The sequence below is a fragment of the Emys orbicularis genome, chromosome 7 (genome assembly GCF_028017835.1).
Source record: "Emys orbicularis isolate rEmyOrb1 chromosome 7, rEmyOrb1.hap1, whole genome shotgun sequence".
Lineage (NCBI taxonomy): Eukaryota > Metazoa > Chordata > Testudines > Emydidae > Emys > Emys orbicularis.
The window spans coordinates 73,370,632-73,390,470 of record NC_088689.1 but is presented as its reverse complement, the minus strand read 5'-3'; the positions used below and the strand labels follow the sequence as shown (position 1 = coordinate 73,390,470).

Sequence of the window (19,839 nt, the reverse complement as noted above, 5' to 3'; positions counted from 1 at the left end):
GGGGCGGTGGGCCGGCAGAGGAGCCGGTAGTGGCGCTCTGCAGTGTAGGCGCAGAGCGCAGCGGCCGCGCTCGCAGGGAAGGAGCCGGCGCCCAGGCTGTTTTGCCCCAGAGGGGACCGCGGCTGCAGCCGGCCTCGGGCAAGGCGGGGCGGGCGCAGCGAAGGGAGGGCGGCAGCCCCCGGCGCTGCCTCGCGGCGGAAGTGGCCAAAGGAGGAAATTCCCACTCGGCTGCCGGCTGCAGCCAGTGTCCCGCGGCGGCAGCTCCCCAGCGCCCCGGCCAGGAGCCGCTGCCGGGGATGTGAAGGCGCCCAACCCCCGGATCATGGCCAGCCCAGGTAGGTTCCCCGCACGGCCACCCCTGCGGCTCGGATCCCCGCAGAGCCCCACCGGGCGCCGCGCCTCCGGCCCGGACCATGCCGGGGTCCCTCCCGGGCGCGCTCGCCTCTCGCCCCCCCGCGTCCGCGGCCTTCCCTGCCCCCCGCTCGGGGGCGCTCGCTCCGCAGAGGGAGCCGCCTGTCACTGCCCGGGCTTTCTAAGACCGCCGCCCCTCACGTGCCCGCTAGCGGGAAAGCGGGGGGCGATGGCTGTGTAGGTTCCCCGCGGTGAGACCCTTGTGTGAGCGCTGGGCATCCCAGTCTCTAGAGAATAGCTGGCTGCGCCCAGACTGGCCGCTGCACCTGCTGCCTTCCGGCCAGCCTCTGTGCCCCAGGGAACTGCTGCTTGCAAGCCAGTGCCAGTGGCTGCTTCATCCCATTGCTCTTCCCCGCCTGGGGTGAGCTGATGGCCCCTGGCCACCAGTGCTCTTCAAAGTGGGCCCCCTGGCCACAGGACCCAGCTGGCAATGCTGTTGGAGTCCGAGGCCATGAGTTAGGTCATGCAGGGTGAGTGAACTCCATCTCTGCACCCAAAAGGTCCACTGGCTAGCACTCAGCCCTTGCCTATTGTCTAGTTGCCCCCCGACCTCTGTGGATTGACCGTGGGACTCGCCACCTGGGATGCTGTGAAGGCCAAAACTATAACTGGGTTCAAGAAAGAATGAGATAAGTTCACGGAGGATAGGTCCATCAGTGGCTGTTAGCCAACACGGTCAGGGATGCAACCCCATGCTCTGGGTGCCCCTAATACTCTGACTGCCAGAAGCTGGGACTGGGTGACAGGGGACGGATTGAAATTGCCTTGTTCTGTTCATGCTCTCGGAAGCATCTGGCATGTGCCACGAGGCTAGATAGACCATTGGTCTGACCCAGTATAGCCATGCTTATGTTAAGCAGTCTCATTGCATCCCACAGTTAATGCTATCCAAAGGGAAGGAATGGAAGGAGCAATTCATGTGGGGCACCGCTGGGAACAGCACCTATTGGATATTGCCTTGGGGAAGAAACCTAACTGTAACTGTTTCTCAGGCTACGTCTTCACTTCCAAAAAATTTGCACAGCAAGATAAGTGCAGGTTATTAGCTAGGTCACTGTAATCCTGCCTCCTCTTCCCCGGCCTTTTCGAGCATGTCTACACTGCACGCTAAGCCCAGACTCTTACTCAGTTTTGAGCCCAAGCTCCCTTTTCATCCACATACAAATCAGTCTGACTCGGGTCGGCTGGCACTCAGGACCCGGGTCCAAGGACCCTGCTAGGGGGTGGGTCAGAGCCCGAGTCCTGCTCAGACTCATGTCCAAGTCCTGTTATTTTGTAGTGTGGATGCAGCTCAAGCCACAGCCCTGAAACATCCATGTAGTGCAGCATGGATGCGTTAGCATGGCTGTGAGGCTCAAGCCCGGCAATTGTAAGCCCAGGTTTACATTCAGTGTGAAACATCAAGTCCACAAGCCTGGGTCTGTGGTTACAATTGAGTGTAGAGAACCTGCAGTGAAGACCTACCCTTAGGCTATAGCTATGCTGAAGTTAGAGGCTGCAGTGCAGGTAGGCAGACCTGTACTAGCTTTAATCTTGCTAGCACTGCTAAAAATTGCACGCAGACATGGCAGTATGGACCCCAGCAGGGGCTAGCAATGTGAGTACTTACCCAGGGTTCCAGGCAAGCTTCTACAGGTTGTTCTGAAGCCTGTTCTGCCAGACCTGCTATTTTAGCTGTGCTAGCTAGATTAAAGCTAGTGCTGTGTGAGCATGCCTATCCTGCCTCTGACTGCAGTGTAGACATACCCTAGGGCCTACGCGGGGTTAATGTGTATCACCCAGAATGAGTTAATTCATATTGATATGGGTAAGATGGAATGGTACCCGTGGTGCAGTGTTTGTTTCCTCCACAGCATTACATGGGGGAGTGCAGTGTGTTGGGGGCACACCCCGTTCTTCCCTGTGGAATTGGGCAGGAGGATTCCACCCCATAATCCATGGGGGGTCCTCAGGATCTATCTTGCAACACTCATAGATGGCCCAGGCCTTCACAAAGCTCCCTGGGCTCCTCCATGGCAGCCTGCTTCCCTCAGGCTGATGTCATGGGGCTATGCAATTTTTGCTAGCAGAAGCAATATTCACCCTGCTGCATCCCACTCTGAATATGGCCGGTGGGGAGAGGAGAGGTGCATAGTGCTGACTCAACGCTCCTAACGTCTGGGCATACTTCAAAGTGGAAAATCACCCAGGCAACACATCCATCCCCTTGCTTTGTCTCCCACAGTGCCCAGCCACATGGCAGGGTCTTCCATGGTTTCTTGATAAGCTTTCAGTACCCATTATATACCACTCTACTCCCATCCACGTGGCTGCCTTGTCTGTCATGATCCTCTGCACCAAACAGCTCAAGGTAGCCTATAACCTATCATAGGCTGTGGTAGAAAAAAACTGATATCTCTCTCGGTAAGAAGTCCATGGCTAAAATTTAATGTCATTGGCTTAGGGCCTTTGACTCCAATGGGAACAGGATCTGGTCTTTGTTGTGTAAGCCTTCATTGCTGGCACTGAATGTGCAAGTTCCCCTTATTGCATTTGCAGGGGAAATTACGTGTTTGCGCTTTTTCTCTTTCTCTAAAAGGGGAAAAAACGTGCCATCTTAATGGTGTGAAGCAACTTTAGCGTTTCACTGATGCATGTCTCCTTGTGATGTAAAAATAATTCAGACTGAGGTCTCAAGGGACAGGCAGGCAGATACCAAAAATTACTTTCTCTTCATTAAACAAAATCTTGTTCTAAGTGGCAAGCAGAACTGCGTTAGGGTCACACACTATCTAATGCAAATCTTGTGTTCTTATCACTGAGAGATGATCTTGCTCACAAGGTTTTTATCTGGTTATTTTTTCAGCTATTTCCCCTTATTTTGCTTGTGACACTTTAAATAAAGTGCTGGTTTCCGGGTGCAGTAAACCTGGGAGCCTTTGATAACATGTTAGTTAATAATTATTGAGGCGATTAGGTTGTTGCTTTGTTACACAGTTCAGCTAGAGAATGCATGCTTAGGATTCCTGTATAACTTGCATGCATGAAGGATTCCTGTATAACTTAAACCCAATAGGCCTGGGAGGTGCTGAGCACCTTAATTCCCATTGACTCACTGGGAGATGAGGGTAGTCAGCATCTCTTGGAAATGCTCTCACTCTGAAGGATTCAGACCTATTCATATTAATGTAGTCTTTATATAATATATGCTGTGGCTTCACTTGAAGTCACTGGCTATTCTCTTCAACAGGAGGAAAATTGGATCCTCTATCAAATACCAATATTTGGTTCCCTGGAAAATATAATGGTTTTATTTATGCTTTCCATTCAGACAGATCCCAGAGCACGTCATCGACTGATAGTACATATGATGGGCCAAATGCAGCCATTGCTCTAGCTCCACTGAAATTAGTCAACTTATAGCATGGGTGAATTTGAGGAGTTCCCTCTCCTAGCCTTTGTTTAGACTGAGCTCCTTGAGGCAGTGACTCTATGTCTACACTCCAAACGAAGGTGTGATTGGAGCAGGGGTCGGCATACCCATGCCAGCTTTGATCTAGCCAGCACGGGTAACAATAGCAATTAAGACGCAGCAGCACAGACCCTGGTGCGGACACTGAATACGTACCTAGAGTCCCCGGTCGGCTTGAACAGAGGCAGTTCGCCCGTGCTGCCACGTCCTCACTACCACTCTTATCCATGCCAGCTAGATTAAAGCTAGTGGGGGTATGCGTACGCACGTTTCAATCACACCTTCATTTGCAGTGTAGACATATTCTGCCTCTGCACAGTGCCTAATACAATGGGTCTCCAATCTCAGTAGGAGCTTTCAGGCTAATTTATAATCTTATCATGCAAAATGGAATGATGTTGCAATGCAGCTTGTTTTACAGGGTAGACATTAAAGGGGGTAACTTCAGCTCAAATTTGGTGCAAAGCAGCCTTTGACACGTGGACATCTTTCCATGAAATGAAAATAATCTTAGAAAACTAATATGCTCCTGCAGTGATTGCAATGCTGCTGAACATGGGTTGGAGCCATCAGAGTGTCTTGTTAGAAAGTAAAAGAAAACAGCCTTTCGTTCTCTAAGTTGAGCAATGCAGAAATTAAACAGTACCAGAAGCATAAACAAGACTTCAAAGTTCTTTAATTTTATCATAATCTAAGGTAAGGAAATGAGTTTGTGCAAAATGAGAATTAAAAATATTTACTGTCTACTCTCTTTTTACATCATGCAAACTAACCTGTGGAACTCACTGCCAACACATATAACTGAGGATAGGAGCTTACTAGGAGAAAAGAGGTAGATCTGTAACTGTGGATTTCCTTATTCAGGCACAGCTGATAATTGTTGTCGTGTGCCTGGAAGCATGAGGGTTTATATTCCTTGAGCATTTACTTTAACAGACGTTGGGCGTGTTAGGAAGACACTCACCTTATGATCAGGTTATGCCATAACTTCCCATTCCTTGCACTTTTCTCTGGCACTGGCTGGTGCTTTTCAATGGCTATTAGCCAAGATGGGCAAGGATGGTGTCCCTAACCTCTGTTTGCCAGAAGCTGGGAATGAGTGACAAGGAATGGATCACTTGATGATTACCTGTTCTGTTCATTCCCTCTGGGGCACTGTCAGAAGACAGGATACTGGGCTAGATGGACCTTTGGTCTGACCCAGTGTGGCTGTTCTTATGTTCTTATGTGCTTGATGCTTCAGAATCAGGTACTGGGCCAAACCGACACAGGTCGGATCCAGTGTAGTAAGTTCTGTGTTCTCCCACTGGCAAGAAGGGGAAGTGAGTAAAGAGTAGGCATGGTTGCTGCTGACTTCTTAACTGACTATTTCTAGACTGCTTGAGGTTTAGTTTTCTTTAAAATAGTCAAAACTCCTGACTCTCAGACTTAAGCATATCTGTATAAACAGAGTGCTAAAGCATTTGATTATAACACGAGGGGATTTCCTTGGTTCTGTTTCTCTGTGGACCAACACTCACATGTTCAACACCTCCATCCCACTGACTCTAAACAAGCTAACGTTTTGCAGCCTTGGTTCAGAGGTGGAGCGCTTGTGGAATCCATACATTCGTTACCCTAGCACAGGTCTGTTAGGGGGAAAGAGAGGCTGGCTAGGAGAATTATGGCTGTGGAGGGCACAGTTGACATGTACTCACCAACAGGTGTCATGTGCCTCCCTGCATAGCTGCTCACCACAGTGCAGTGGTCACAGGGCTCTGGCTATGCCCCCTCTGTAGAGGTAAATGGTACTAATAGAGCTAGTAGCCTGGATGTACTGGCTATCAAATTATGGCTGCATCTTGTGCACAAAGTGCTAGAGGAAGGAGGCTCCCTGTTCCCTTGTGTCCTTGCACTGGTGCGGCCTCAAAATGCTCACACAACTTAAAATTCACAGGAAGGTTTTGCAGTGTTTCCTAAAGACAGTCAGATTCCAGTTTTGCTCATCTGGGAGTTTGTTCCAAAGTTAGATCCTATCAACTAAGAATGTCCCCAGCTCTCATATGCTTTGGACTGGGCTTTGGGATCTGCATCTTCCCAGAGAAATACAGCTGTCCTAGTAGTTCATTTATAACTCTGGCTTCATTGTAGCTGGGGCATGATCCATTAATTGTTGGAGTCTAATAGCTGCTGCTTTGGCCACTGCTAGAGCCTGTCTGCAGACTAAGGAAACCATCACTGCATTGATACACTTGGGTCACACTGTCACGCCTCATTTCTCAGCCATAAGGGTTAGAATCAACTTCAATTTAGAAGAAAAATAATGGTTTGTCTGTCATTGCATGACTGGGACCCACAGACCCAGGCACTTGTCTGCCTTAATTCAGCCCTCTGCACAAGCCACGATGAAGGCCCTGGATACTTTGGCTAGCTGAACCTAATTTCTCTTGCAAGGCTCCAGGGTTCAGCAGCGCAATGGAATCTTTTGAGGCTGCTTAATTTTGATTTGATATTAATGAATTAAATATGGACATTTAACTTGTGCAGTCACCTGTCTTGATAAATCCACACTTACGCTGTCCCCAGATTACCAGAAGTTTTGCTATACTAAATTGACACCTATTTCTCTTATAAAAGCTTTTTTATTTTTTCCTGAGGGGGTTGGGTGCACTGGGGGTTTGGACACATTGAGAGGCAGGTTGGGAGCATAGGAAAGGCAGATTAGGAGAAACATCCAGCTAAAATGAACAGCACTGAAATTAACAATGAAAACTGAACTGTAATCTTCAGGTTTTAGAGTCAATGCCCCATTTTGGTGAATGGGGAAGTTCATACTTTAAGGATCTCTTTAGACATGGGGATATAACACTGCATCAGTTCACTTTGGCTCACCCTTCAAGGCTTTCCTCACAGCCAGAAGTGCTTATATTCTAGAGCATGAGTATGAAACAAATAGTGGAGAGGCATGGGCTCTCCTGGAATAGGAGGTTCTGGCTGTAATACTGACAGATGCTTTGGTGCTGCCAGAAGGCTGAGTTTTAGTGTTTGCTATGTTGATTCCTTCTCTCCAAGCACAATCTGCTAAACTTCAGGCAAAAAGCTTCCTTCGTGGAAGTTAAAGGAGAGGAGGTCAAAACTGGGCTTGCAGAGGAGAGGAACTGAAGCCTGAACTATGGGGTTGCTGTTGTGGCTCCGTACTGTAGGCTCTGGGGACTGAGCTGACTCATTTCAGCTACACACACGCACATGCCGCCCAGGCAGTTTGCATGGCGCTAAGAAGCGAGCAAACGCCTGACCCCCATGAAGACCATGGTAGCTTCCCGTAAGGCTTGAGGCACCTTGTCTAAATAAAGATGTTTCTTTTTCTAGGTGTGCTATATTTAGCGCCGACTCCTTCTCCTGAGCATTTAACTTACATTTAACACTTACAAATCTGCAAAGTCCCTGTCATCAATTTGAATTCAGTTTTCACCCTAGGGGGACTTTTTTTCCCCATTAGACTCTTTAACTCCCCCCTCCTCTCTTCCCCCCCCCCCCCGCCCCAATCTGAAAATTTCCACCTGTGACTTGTCTCACTCAAAACAGGGCCGGAAATCCCCCTCTCCCCTGCAAGGGTGGCTCAAGAGAATGGAAGAGCTACTACTCGGATTTTAGAACAGGAAATGCAAGTACAAGTTTAGCTATCCTTACAGCTGTTCTGTGAATGCAAATGCCACTTGTTCATTCTCTCTGCATCTGCTCTCCTAATGTCCCATCAGGTTCTGCCTGTTTCACAAATTAGAAGACACGAGAATTTGCTTCTCTGCTCCAAAACTGAGGTAAGATTCTGGCTGCAGAGCTTAATACTTCTCTCTGCTTTCACCTTGCATCTGCACAGGAGCCCCTGGGGGATGCGACGTGCTGATTGTGTACGCCAGGGATGCCAGTGAATGGTGTCAGTACCTTCAGAACCTCTTCTTCTCGTGCCGGCAAGTCCGAAAGCAGCGGGTTCTGAGCTACGAAGTGGAGTACGGGGCTGCCATTCCCTGGGAGGAGTTCGACCGATTCAGCAGCAGCCGATGCATCATCGTGTTGCTGTCTGCCGAGCTGGTGCAGAACTTTTACCTCCCTGACGTCCTTGGGAGCCTGCAGGAAGCTTTGAGGCCCCCGCACAAAGTGGTCAAGCTGTTCTGCGGAGTAGAGGATTGTGATGACTATTTAGGGTTTTTCAAGGACTGGGCCCAGTGGAAAGAGCTCACCTATGATGATGAGCCAGATGCCTACATTGCAACAGTCAAGAAGGCTATTTCAGAAGGTAAGGTGGCAGGCTGGGATTCATGGCTCTTTGGTCGGGGGAAGGAAGGGTGCATGTTATTACTGATCCCTCTTTGGAGCTGTTCACATATTCTTCTGAAATATAAAAATAAAGCCTGGCCTATAATCCTCTGGAAATTCGGGACTCTCCAGACCCATTTTCCTCCACCCCACCCACCAGCTCCATGTCAACAAGCTGCAAAGCATTTGGGAATTTGGATGGCATGTTAGCTATTAATACTTGAGGGTTGCCTGTGTAATAGGATGTGCTGTCGAATGTTTGGGAAGCTAGCGTGTCTTCAGAGCTCTGTCCATTCTTCACTGCAGTGATACTGACCCAGGCTCATAAAAAATAGGAGGCTGCTCTGCTAGGTTAGCTTGTCCCCCCCATAGGAGCCAATGTCTGATTGTCCTCTACAGCAGTGGTGCCCAGCCTTATTACATAGGAGGGCCACATAAACCTAAGTACGATCTTGTGTGGGCCAAACAGATTCTATATATTTTAATAAGATGTAAAGTCACCTGTATTGATTTATATTTTAAGTTCAGCTTTTTTTGTATGTATTTAGATAGGTTGTTTCTGTGTACAGTGTTGTCTGTTTACACACTTATGTAAACTAAAATGATGTAAACGTGCCAACAAAAAGTTAATGAATCGGCCGTTAGTATATTGTGTTGAAGCAGGCCAGGGGCCTTATGAGATGGCCCGTGGGCTGTAGGTTGGGCACCCCTGCTCTATAGTATATTGTCCAGTACTCTCCTTTAAATCATAGGTGCAACAGCATTGGAAAATCTGGGCAATAGAGAAGACACCAGCACTTGCTACAAATCCACTGCAGGTGTATTTAGCATAGTCATAGCAGTTCAAAATAGCACCTTGATGCCTCTGGCACTATGTTGAGCCAAGCAGTCTGAAATGACCAACCCCCCTTTCAGTTCACAGGAGCTAGAGATTCTTTAAGTGCAGAAGTGGTAATGGACTCTAAACTAGAGAGGCCTGAGCCACAAAGTTCTGACTAGGTCTAAACTGCCCCAAACTCTGGGGATCTTGATAGGAGAGACCCCTGAACAAGTTTTTATGGACCCAAATCATAGAAACTGTTGTGGGCTTTTGTGGTCAGACTACGGCCTAAAGTCAAGGACAGTGCCACATGGTGGCTAACTCAGGCCCAGTGTTACAAGGTGCTAAGCACCCTTCTCTCCCAGTAATCTCCATGGCTGTTGAGCGTCATTGGCACATCATAGGATCGTAGGGCTTATCTACACTAAAAAGTTCTGTCTCTTTGATTATAGTGGTTATAATTCAAGCAGTACAACCTCCTAGTATAGACAGTGATACTAGTGTACAGGTATCTTACACTGGTATAACTGTTCCCATACAGCAAGGAGAGTAACTATACCAGTAAGTCATCTTTACACAGGTATAACCATAGCTAAAGCCATAGTCACAGACTGCGTTCCTCAGACCACTGCTCAGGCCACAGTGGAGTGCACACACTAGCCCAGTTTTGGACCCTCTGTTGAAATCCACAGAAATCACTTTGGATTCAAAATTGATAGGCTAGATATGGGGCCAAGGCAGAAGTTGTTCTTCTAAACTTGATGTGAATGGGGTCAAAGGCAGCTAAATTATTGCACCCTGAAATTAGAGACGTTACCAATTGTTTTGCCATTCTGCATCAAGGAAAAGCAGGAGACAGAATTTAGTGTAGCGCCTTCCCCTGGCTGAGTGCAGCACCAATATTTAGCTGATGAAATTGATTTCCAAAGTCACTATCTCTGTGGGTTTTGGACTGTCGGTACAGATTATTAGCTCCAGCAATCTTACATTAGCATGTCAGAGCTGGAGAACAGTGACCTCTGAATGGGGGCAGGCAGGAGCCTCTAGATTCTGTTACGCAGAGATTGATCTCAAGGTGCAACCTGACTGATGGGGCGGAATGTTTATGGGGGGGGGTGAAGGGGACAATATTAATTACAAGGCCTGTAAGGGGACCAATAGCTCTCCAAAGACTTGCTGGGGTTTCTCCTGTCCTGCAAATGTACAGAAGCAAACAGGAAGGGGAAGGAGCTACTCCTACTTATCTCTTCTTCCTTCCAAGTGCCCAGTTCTCCTCATTCTTCCCCCAGACCCTTTGGCTCAGCATTTTGAGGGAGTGGCAAGGTGACGGGGGAAGAGGTGGCTTCTGTAGCAGACAAACCTGTGATTCTTAGCAGTGGGACTCCCTCTTGTCAAATCATAGAAGATTAGGGTTGGAAGAGACCTAAGAAGATCATCTAGTCCAACCCCCTGCTCAAAGCAGGACTATGCAAGCGCTCTTTTTTAATCTCCTTGGACATACAGCATATAGATGGAGACACCCAAAGGGAGAACAGGAGGCCAACATCCTCATCTGAGGCATCTGCCTTCTCCTCCTCACACCCTGGAGTTGTCTCACTTTGGACAGTAGCCAGGCATTAAGTCTTGGGAGTGGGGCATAAGGACCCTAGGCTTGGGGCGAGGGTGATAAGGGGAAGTGTGGGCTGTGGGTGCAAAGAGGGATGTGGGGATGGGGAGAAGCAGATGTGCTGAGTGGGTTGGGGCGGATCCGCTCACCCCGGTGGAGCCCTACTCCCATGTGCCTCCCAAGGTCATTGGGAGACAGGCTCCCATCACCAGGAGCATAGGAAGTGTGCTCTAGTGAGGCTACCCTCCTGCAGCCCTGAGGAAGAGGGAAACCCACAGCCTCTTCCGCACTCCTTGGTCTCACATATAGCAGCTATAAAAACCCCAGGGAATGCTCACTAGCAATCAAGGTGGAATTAAGGTTAAAGACGCTTGAGTCAATCAAGTGCAAATTACAGATTTTAACTTTGTGGAGAAGGTTTTAAATACCCCTGTTTGCTGGAAACCATTCAGGTTATGGTTCGCCAAAGAAGGGACTCACCCACTGGAACTGTGTCCCAGAGACACCAACCTCAGTGCATGCAGAGTATTGAAAGTGTGTGCCAACGGCCTTGTCTCGTACAACGCGGGAGTCTCACTACCCTAACTCTCGCTCTCCATGCAAGCACTCTAGTGTAATCATCTGGGCACACACAGGACACATGTGGAGACATGCTAGCTCTATCTAATTAGTTGGATACCTGGCTGGCACAGGGAATCGGGGATGATCTTGCAAGGTGCCGAGAACCTGCTGGGAAATGCCAAATGCCCTTGACACCTTTCAGGACCAGCCTCTATGATGAAGTAAAGGATTCCTTTCTGTATTCTGCACTATCTAATGGGGAACTTGTACAACTCTTTGTGGGGGTGTATGACCATAAAGTAGCAACTGCTATACAAGTACATTTCTTGTTGGTAAAATACTAGGAGTCTGACTTTTTCAAGTTCAACCTTAATTCTTGCTCCATAGATTACCTTTCAATGTGACAGGCAAACATACTGAAATCACTGATACTTGCCTGCAGCCTTTAGTACAATTTAATGATGATTTTTAAGGCAGATCATGTTTTAACTGACTTTTTTACATAATCAAAATGGTCCATACTTTTTTTAGTTGCCTTACTTGAACTCCAATGCATATACCACCACTTGGCTTTATTCTACCTTTGCTAAATATTTTGTCAGAAGAAAAGATAGTTTTAACTATCGAGTATTTTATTTATACAGCTCTCCTCAGGGAGTCTCTCCTAGTTTTCTCAAAGCAGTATAGTATCTGCTACGCTGGCTTTACTGGGTTCATTTTAACGTTAGAGTTACAGAAACCCTACTCCACTGAGTTCTAACTCGCGTGATGGAGTTTGGGGCTGTTGGGGGTGCATGGTGGGAAACAGTTCTAAAGGACTCAAGACAGGGTTCCTGTCAGCCTGATAGTACGAATTGTAAATCTGTCCAAGGTGTGCTTGTTTCAGGGCAAGAAATGTTTATCTCATGTAAAGTCTGTGAATTACCAGGAGACCAGCTGCTCTAATGTTTATTTCAAAAGGGAAGAGATCCCCAGGTGTACAATAGTACATAGTTCCTCTTTGGGTGAAATGGTGAAGAACTGCCTTTCAATTGATTCTACAGTGTCACAATAGAATCCGCCAAGAGGTTTAGGTGAAGTCAATTCTTAGGTAATTGACTTAAAGTGCATTTTGAGAACTGACATCTTCCCAAGCGAAACATGGGGTAGATACATAGTCCATGCCCCCTAGTGCTAGATGCCACACTGCCTAGCAGAAAGGGTGGCCTTGTGGTTAAGGCATTGGCTGGGCCTTAGAAGAACTGGGTTTGACTCCAGTCTCTGCAACATGCTTCCTGTATGATCCTGAGTAGGTCACTTAACCATTCCGTGCCTTGGCCTACACTTTTTTACTGCTGTTGTGTCTCTTTCCCTACCCTGTCTTCTATTCAAATTGAAAGCTTTTCAGGGCAGGGACTCGCGGTTTGCCCTAGAAGAATGGGCTCTGATGTTGGTTGAGGCCTGTAGGTGCTATTGCTCTAGTTATGGGTGCACTAGAAATGTACCCATGTCTCTGACACACCTGCACATGCTCACAGCACTGCAATGGCAGCATCAGCATAAAATGAAAAACTAAAACCATGGCAGAGTAATTAGGGAAAGCTTGAACTGTCTGTTAACTGAAAATTCGTGAGGGATTGATTGGCACATATAATAATGAGCCTCACAATGACAAGTAACTGGCAGCAAACTATCTGTCGGCTCTAGGGCAGTTTTTCTCTACCTTTTTGATACCAGGGACTGGCTTGCTGCCTTCCATGTGTGTCCGGGAGATTTCAGGGACCGGCGCCGGTCCATGGACCAGTTGTTGAGAAACATTGTGCTAGGGTAAGAAGGGCTGTCAGCATGTTCATGTTGTGTTTTGGGGATTGCAGTATTGCTTCAAGTGCAGCTGTCAGAATGTGATTCCGTTTGGACAGTGCTGCAGACTACCACCTGTATCATCACAGGCCGTGAGCTACTTTAACTGCTCTGCTAGTTCTGTAGAAAGTCAGAAAAGGAGAAACTCTTGTTTTGCCTTACTGATGGTAAACTGTGCACTGCTCATATTGAAGAGAGAGAAGCTTTTGAGCTTACACAGAGCTCTTCTTCTGGTCTGTGTAAACTCAGAAGCTTGTCTCTCTCTCCAACAGCAATTGGTCCAATAAAAATATTACCTCACCTACCTTGTCTGTCTAATATCCTGGGACCAACATGGCTACAACAACGCTGCCTGTGGCTAACGACGCATGCTTGCAGAGGCTGGTGGGAGCAAGGTGATGTGTGTAGTTAGAATGGTATGGCTCCTCAGTACTGACAAACATTAACTAAAGGAGATATGGAGTGTTCCAGTTACTTTCAAAGCTCTGATCCCCACAACACCTACTGATTAGCTCATTTCACAAAACTTTCAGTAAGCCAAGTGAAAGCTCAGAGGTCAAAACCTGGGAAAGTCAACTGCAGCCAGGGGTTTAGTGGCTTCTTGCTTGGAATAGGGACTCTGCCCAAAGTTGCTTAAAAATGAATTAAAGTTCTCCATCAATACACTTCAGACGTGGAGGAGTGGAACTGAGATGTAGTGCAGGTATCTGGGGAGATCTGTGCTGAGACACCACACAAAGTACTCTTCCAAAAGAATGTAGGTTAGGGTGGTTGCTGGGTGTTTCCAAGGAAGTCTTGCACGGACAAAAGGAGTGTGGGAGAAATACAAGGAGGCTAGGAGGAAGGCTGGAGAGGAGTTGGTGAGCAGGAGGAAATGAGCAGAGATGCAGATTGGGCAGGAGTTCTGCAGAACTTGAAGCATGGTTCAGAAAGCTAGTGAATTAACTGAAAGTTAAACTGTTCCAAGCTCTGGGACATGCTGTGTTTAGTCGTGGACCACAGCAGGAATCACTGATCATTTAAGGGACTAGTGAAAGCCTTTAAGGAATCACATATTGGACTACCAGGGCCAGAAATGAATTTGTGCCATTTGAAAACTGTGGGAAAACGGGCTATGAAACTTTTAATCCTAGCAGGCTATGAAATAGCACTGACAATCTGTTTTACTCAGTACTGGGTTCACTTACCTTCTTATGATCACAAACCTGGAGAGTAGACTAGTTTACAAGCTTCCCATGAGCTAAAGGCCTCATCAGACTTCAATTACAGGAAACAGGCTGATGTGCTATAAATGGCTCGATTTAGTTGTGGGTGGGAAATAAAGTAGCAGAAACCACATAAACCATGTCATGTGCAGGAAGGACAGTGAGGAAGTGCGGGGCCTTCCTGGTTCTTTTTTGCTGGGTGGGTGAAACTATGAATGAAACTTCAGAGCAACTGGTCTTGCTTATCCAAATGGATTGGTTTCTACTCAGCACATTGCCAAAGTTTCAAAGTGCTTATATTTTTATTAGGGCTGTCAATTAATCGCAGTTAACTCATGTGATTAACTAAAAAAAAAATTAATCGCGATTAATCGCACTGTTAAGCAATAGAATACCGATTGAAATTTATTAAATATTTTTGGATGTTTTTCTATATTTTCAAATATATTGATTTCTATTACAACACAGAATACAAAGTGGGCAGTGATCACTTTATATTATTATTTTTGATTACAATATTTGCAAATGTAGAATTATGTACAAAAAAACCCTGCATTCAAAAATAAAACAATGTAAAACTTTAGAGCCTACAAGTCCACTCAGTCCTACTTCTTGTTCAGCCAATCGCCAAGACAAACAAGTTTGTTTACATTTATGGGGGATAATGCTGCCTGCTTCTTACTTATAATGTCACCTGAAAGTGAGAACAGGTGTTTGCATGGCACTTCTGTAGCTGGCATTGCAAGGTATTTACATGCCAGATATGCTAAACATTCGTATGTCCCTTCATGCTTTGGCCACCATTCCAGAGGAATGCATCCATGCTGATGACGCTCATTAAAAAAATATGTGTTAATTAAATTTGTGACTGAACAACTTGGGGGAGAATTGTATGTCTCCTGTTCTGTTTTACCCACATTCTGCCATATATTTCATGTTATAGCAGTCTCAGATGATGACCCAGCACATGTTCTTTTTAAGAACACTTTCACAGCAGATTTGACAAAACGCAAAGAAGGGATTTAGTCCAGGTTTTATTCATAAACATTTGTTATAGGGAAGCTCTCAACCCTTAGACTTCAGTGCTTCAACTGACCACCAGCTGGCATCGGCAGTTCCTGCTCTTTCATTGGCACTGGTCACCACTTGCAATCATGCAGAGGCCGGTAATGGCCAAACTTGAGTTTCACACTTCACTCCACTTCCTGGTAGAAAGTCCACCCCAGCCCACCCACCATTGGTACCTAACTGGCACCCTGTTAGCAGGCTTAGTTCAGAAGGCTGAGGAACGAATGGTTTGTAGAGGCTATCCCTTTCTCTACACCCGGTGGATATTTGGGTCAAGGCAAAGAAGTACAGCAGCAATGTAAGGGACTTATGTTCTCTCTATTCTGTAGAAAATGGAGCCCTTCAATTGGAGTGCTCTTAACCAGCTTTAATTTAGGATGTCTATCTAGGACTATCCAAAACCAACTCTTTAAACCTGAGACTAATGGAGCAGCTAATCAGTAACTCTACTTACTCTTTGCCACTGGGAGGAGAGTTACAGAAAACAGTTTGATGCACATCCACAGTGCTGGATTATCTCCTACCCTCCCTGTTTCAAGTGAGCGATCCCTTCTAACACCCCGGGGCAGATGGGCCTAGCAGTGTTAATATGTGTGACGAACAAACCCCTTGCTAATTGGCATAAACATTGCAACCAGAAAACTCAAACAGATGCATTGATCGGTGTGTGCTCAGCTGCCGCCATGAGTGACAAATGGGGTCAGAGTGACTGAGCACACTGTGTCCATGACTCCTTCAAAATCATCCAATGGCTAGCGAACAAGCCTGTTATGCAGCTGCTGCTCCCAGGAAGATTCTATGTTGCACTGACCCTCCTGCCAGAGAAGCTGTTGGACGTTGCTCTCCAGCAGCGACCATTCACTAGCTGGAGGTTGCTAGAGGGCAATGCACAGTGCTGTTGGCCCGCTCCTTACAGTAGGGAGAGATGGTTCTTCATCCTCTCCTGTGGCTGTGTCTCGAGGTCCTGCTGGCCTGAGAATGGCAAGCCAAGCAAGCTGCCTGAGCCTGCCTCCCCCAGGGGGCCTGACATTTAGAGCACTGGGGTGACCCTGCAAATAGGAAAGATGCTCCTTGAGTGAGAAATGGAGCTGTAACCCTTGAAGAAAATCCATGGAGACCGTAGTATCTAGCCCAGGGGTTCTCACAATAATTTTTTTGGTGGCTGATGGCCGCTATGACAATTTTTTTAAAAATACTTAATTAACTTTGCCTTGATTAGAAAGGCAAAGGCACAAAATGAGCTCAAACTAGCTACGGGAATAAAGGGGAACAAGAAGACTTTTTATCAATACATTAGAAGCAAGAGGAAGACCAAAGACAGGGTAGGCCCACTGCTTAGTGAAGAGGGAGAAACAGTAACAGGAAACTTGGAAATGGCAGAGATGCTTAATGACTTCTTTGTTTCGGTCTTCACCGAGAAGTCTGAAGGAATGCCTAACATAGTGAATGCTAATGGGAAGGGGGTAGGTTTAGCAGATAAAATAAAAAAAGAACAAGTTAAAAATCACTTAGAAAAGTTAGGTGCCTGCAAGTCACCAGGGCCTGATGAAATGCATTCTAGAATACTCAAGGAGCTAATAGAGGAGGTATCTGAGCCTCTAGCTATTATCTTTGGAAAATCATGGGAGACGGGAGATATTCCAGAAGACTGGAAAAGGGCAAATATAGTGCCCATCTATAAAAAGGGAAATAAAAACAACCCAGGAAACTACAGACCAGTTAGTTTAACTTCTGTGCCAGGGAAGATAATGGAGCAAGTAATTAAGGAAATCATCTGCAAACACTTGGAAGGTGGTAAGGTGATAGGGAACAGCCAGCATGGATTTGTAAAGAACAAATCATGTCAAACCAATCTGATAGCTTTCTTTGATAGGATAACGAGTCTTGTGGATAAGAGAGAAGCTGTGGATGTGGTATACCTAGACTTTAGTAAGGCATTTGATACGGTCTCGCATGATATTCTTATCGACAAACTAGGCAAATACAATTTAGAAGGGGCTACTATAAGGTGGGTGCATAACTGGCTGGATAACCGTACTCAGAGAGTTGTTATTAATGGTTCCCAATCCTGCTGGAAAGGCATAACGAGTGGGGTTCCGCAGGGGTCTGTTTTGGGACCGGCTCTGTTCAATATCTTCATTAACGACTTAGATATTGGCATAGAAAGTACGCTTATTAAGTTTGCGGATGATACCAAACTGGGAGGGATTGCAACTGCTTTGGAGGACAGGGTCATAATTCAAAATGATCTGGACAAATTGGAGAAATGGTCTGAGTTAAACAGGATGAAGTTTAACAAAGACAAATGCAAAGTGCTCCACTTAGGAAGAAAAAATCAGTTTCACACATACAGAATGGGAAGAGACTGTCTAGGAAGGAGTACGGCAGAAAGGGATATAGGCGTTATAGTGGACCACAAGCTAAATATGAGTCAACAGTGTGATGCTGTTGCAAAAAAAGCAAACATGATTCTGGGATGTATTAACAGGTGTGTTGTGAGCAAGACACGAGAAGTCATTCTTCCGCTCTACTCTGCTCTGGTTAGGCCTCAGCTGGAGTATTGTGTCCAGTTCTGGGCACCGCATTTCAAGAAAGATGTGGAGAAATTGGAAAGGGTCCAGAGAAGAGCAACAAGAATGATTAAAGGTCTTGAGAACATGACCTATGAAGGAAGGCTGAAAGAATTGGGTTTGTTTAGTTTTGAAAAGAGAAGACTGAGAGGGGACATGATAGCAGTTTTCAGGTATTTAAAAGGGTGTCATAAGGAGGAGGGAGAAAACTTGTTCACCTTAGCCTCTGAGGATAGAACAAGAAGCAATGGGCTTAAACTGCAGCAAGGGAGGTCTAGGTTGGAGATTAGGAAAAAGTTCCTAACTGTCAGGGTGGTTAAACACTGGAATAAATTGCCTAGGGAGGTTGTGGAATCTCCATCTCTGGAGATATTTAAGAGTAGGTTAGATAAATGTCTATCAGGGATGGTCTAGACAGTATTTGGTCCTGCCATGCGGGCAGGGGACTGGACTCGATGACCTCTCGAGGTCCCGTCCAGTCCTAGAATCTATGAATCTATGAATCTATGAATAAACTTTAGGAAAAACAAATAAATATGCATATATCCACGTCCAAATCATTATAATTTATTTATGTAGGGTTTTTTTGCAGACTCAATAATAAAAATAATGTACAGTTCTCTGTTCTTTACTGGACCTAAACAGAATTGAAACACAAATAAGGTGCTTTGCACATTCTTGTCTTTTGTTGTTGTTTCTTTTGTATTTGATTGCATTTTTTTAAATACTTGCTAGTTAGTAAGTCTGCTGCTGCGAAAGGTAATGTTTGTTAATATAACTTTTCATAGCAGACTTACTAGGTAGCTGGGAGGCTGTGAAAAGTGATATTAACAACTGTACAAATATCAATTTTCACAGCAGACTTCACTTACTCAGCCCTGCCAAGCCAGGGGACAAATTAAGTCCTGGATGGAGAGATGAGTAGGGACATAGGGGTGATGGGGGGGAAGGATGGGGGGCTGGGGAAGGAGTGGGGGCCAGGGGCAATGCGGGGGCAGTGAGTCCAGGGTCCAAGGCCAGAGCCTGAAGACCTGTGGCTGGGGGCCGGAGTCCGGAACCTGGGGCTGGAGGAGGCTGCGGGGGCCAGGGACAATGGGGTGTATGTGAGCCCAGAGCTGGCACCCGCTGCCGCGAGGCTGGGATCCAGGGCAAGAGCCCAAAGTCCCATGACCGGAGCCTGCCACCCAGAGCCTGCCACCCCCTGCCCTTCTAGTGGCCTTGGGGGAAAGGCACTGCTTTGCATGCCCCCCTCCAGTCACTGCCCAGGAGGCTGTGGCCTCAAGAAAAGCCCCTGGTGGCCACATTTGAGAAACACTGATAGCCTGTCCCTAGGGCTGGGGGTCATGAGTGAGCTCCAAGCATTCTCCTGATTTCTGCAGCCCAGAGCCCACTCCTCTTATGGTCACTTGTCAGTCTGGTGCTTGTCGTTGTATTGTACCACATCGCTCTCCAGCGTAGGGATGGTTCTGTCACAGAATCATAGAAGTTTAGGGTTGGAAGAGACCTCAGGAGGTCATCTAGTCTAACTCCCTGCTCAAAGCAGGACCAATCCCAACTAAATCATCCCAGCCAGGACTTTGTCAAGTGGGGCCTTAAAAACCATTAAGGATGGAGATTCCACCATCTCCCTAGGTAACCCATTCCAGCTGATTCTACCTCTTCCCCCCAGCTTAGTGTCATCCCCAAAATTGCTGAGAGTACAATCCATCCCATCATCCAGATCATTAATGAAGATGTTGAACAAAACCAGCCCCAGGATCAATCCCTGGGGCACTCTGCTTGATACCGGCTGCCAATTAGACATCAAGCCATTGATCACTACCTGTTGAGCCTGATGATCTAGCCAGCTTTCTATCCACCTTAGTCCATTCATCCAATTAATACTTTCTTAACTTGCTAGCGAGAAATATGTGGGAGACTGTATCAAAAGCTTTGCTAAACTCAAGATATATCATATCCATCACTTTCCCCATATCCACAGAGCCAGTTATCTCATCATAGAAGGCAATCAGGTT

At 46.6% G+C, this 19,839-nt stretch overlaps 1 protein-coding gene across 1 annotated transcript in view; it reads left to right on the top strand.

The window, feature by feature from the left end:
* Positions 1-322: 322 nt before the first annotated feature.
* PIK3AP1 (phosphoinositide-3-kinase adaptor protein 1) overlaps positions 323-19,839 on the top strand; it is a 79,670-nt gene continuing 60,153 nt past the window's right edge. The window contains exons 1-2 of the mRNA XM_065407952.1: positions 323-335; positions 7,719-8,135. Of these exons, the coding sequence (XP_065264024.1) occupies positions 323-335; positions 7,719-8,135 (430 nt within the window). The remainder of the gene's footprint in view (positions 336-7,718; positions 8,136-19,839) is intronic.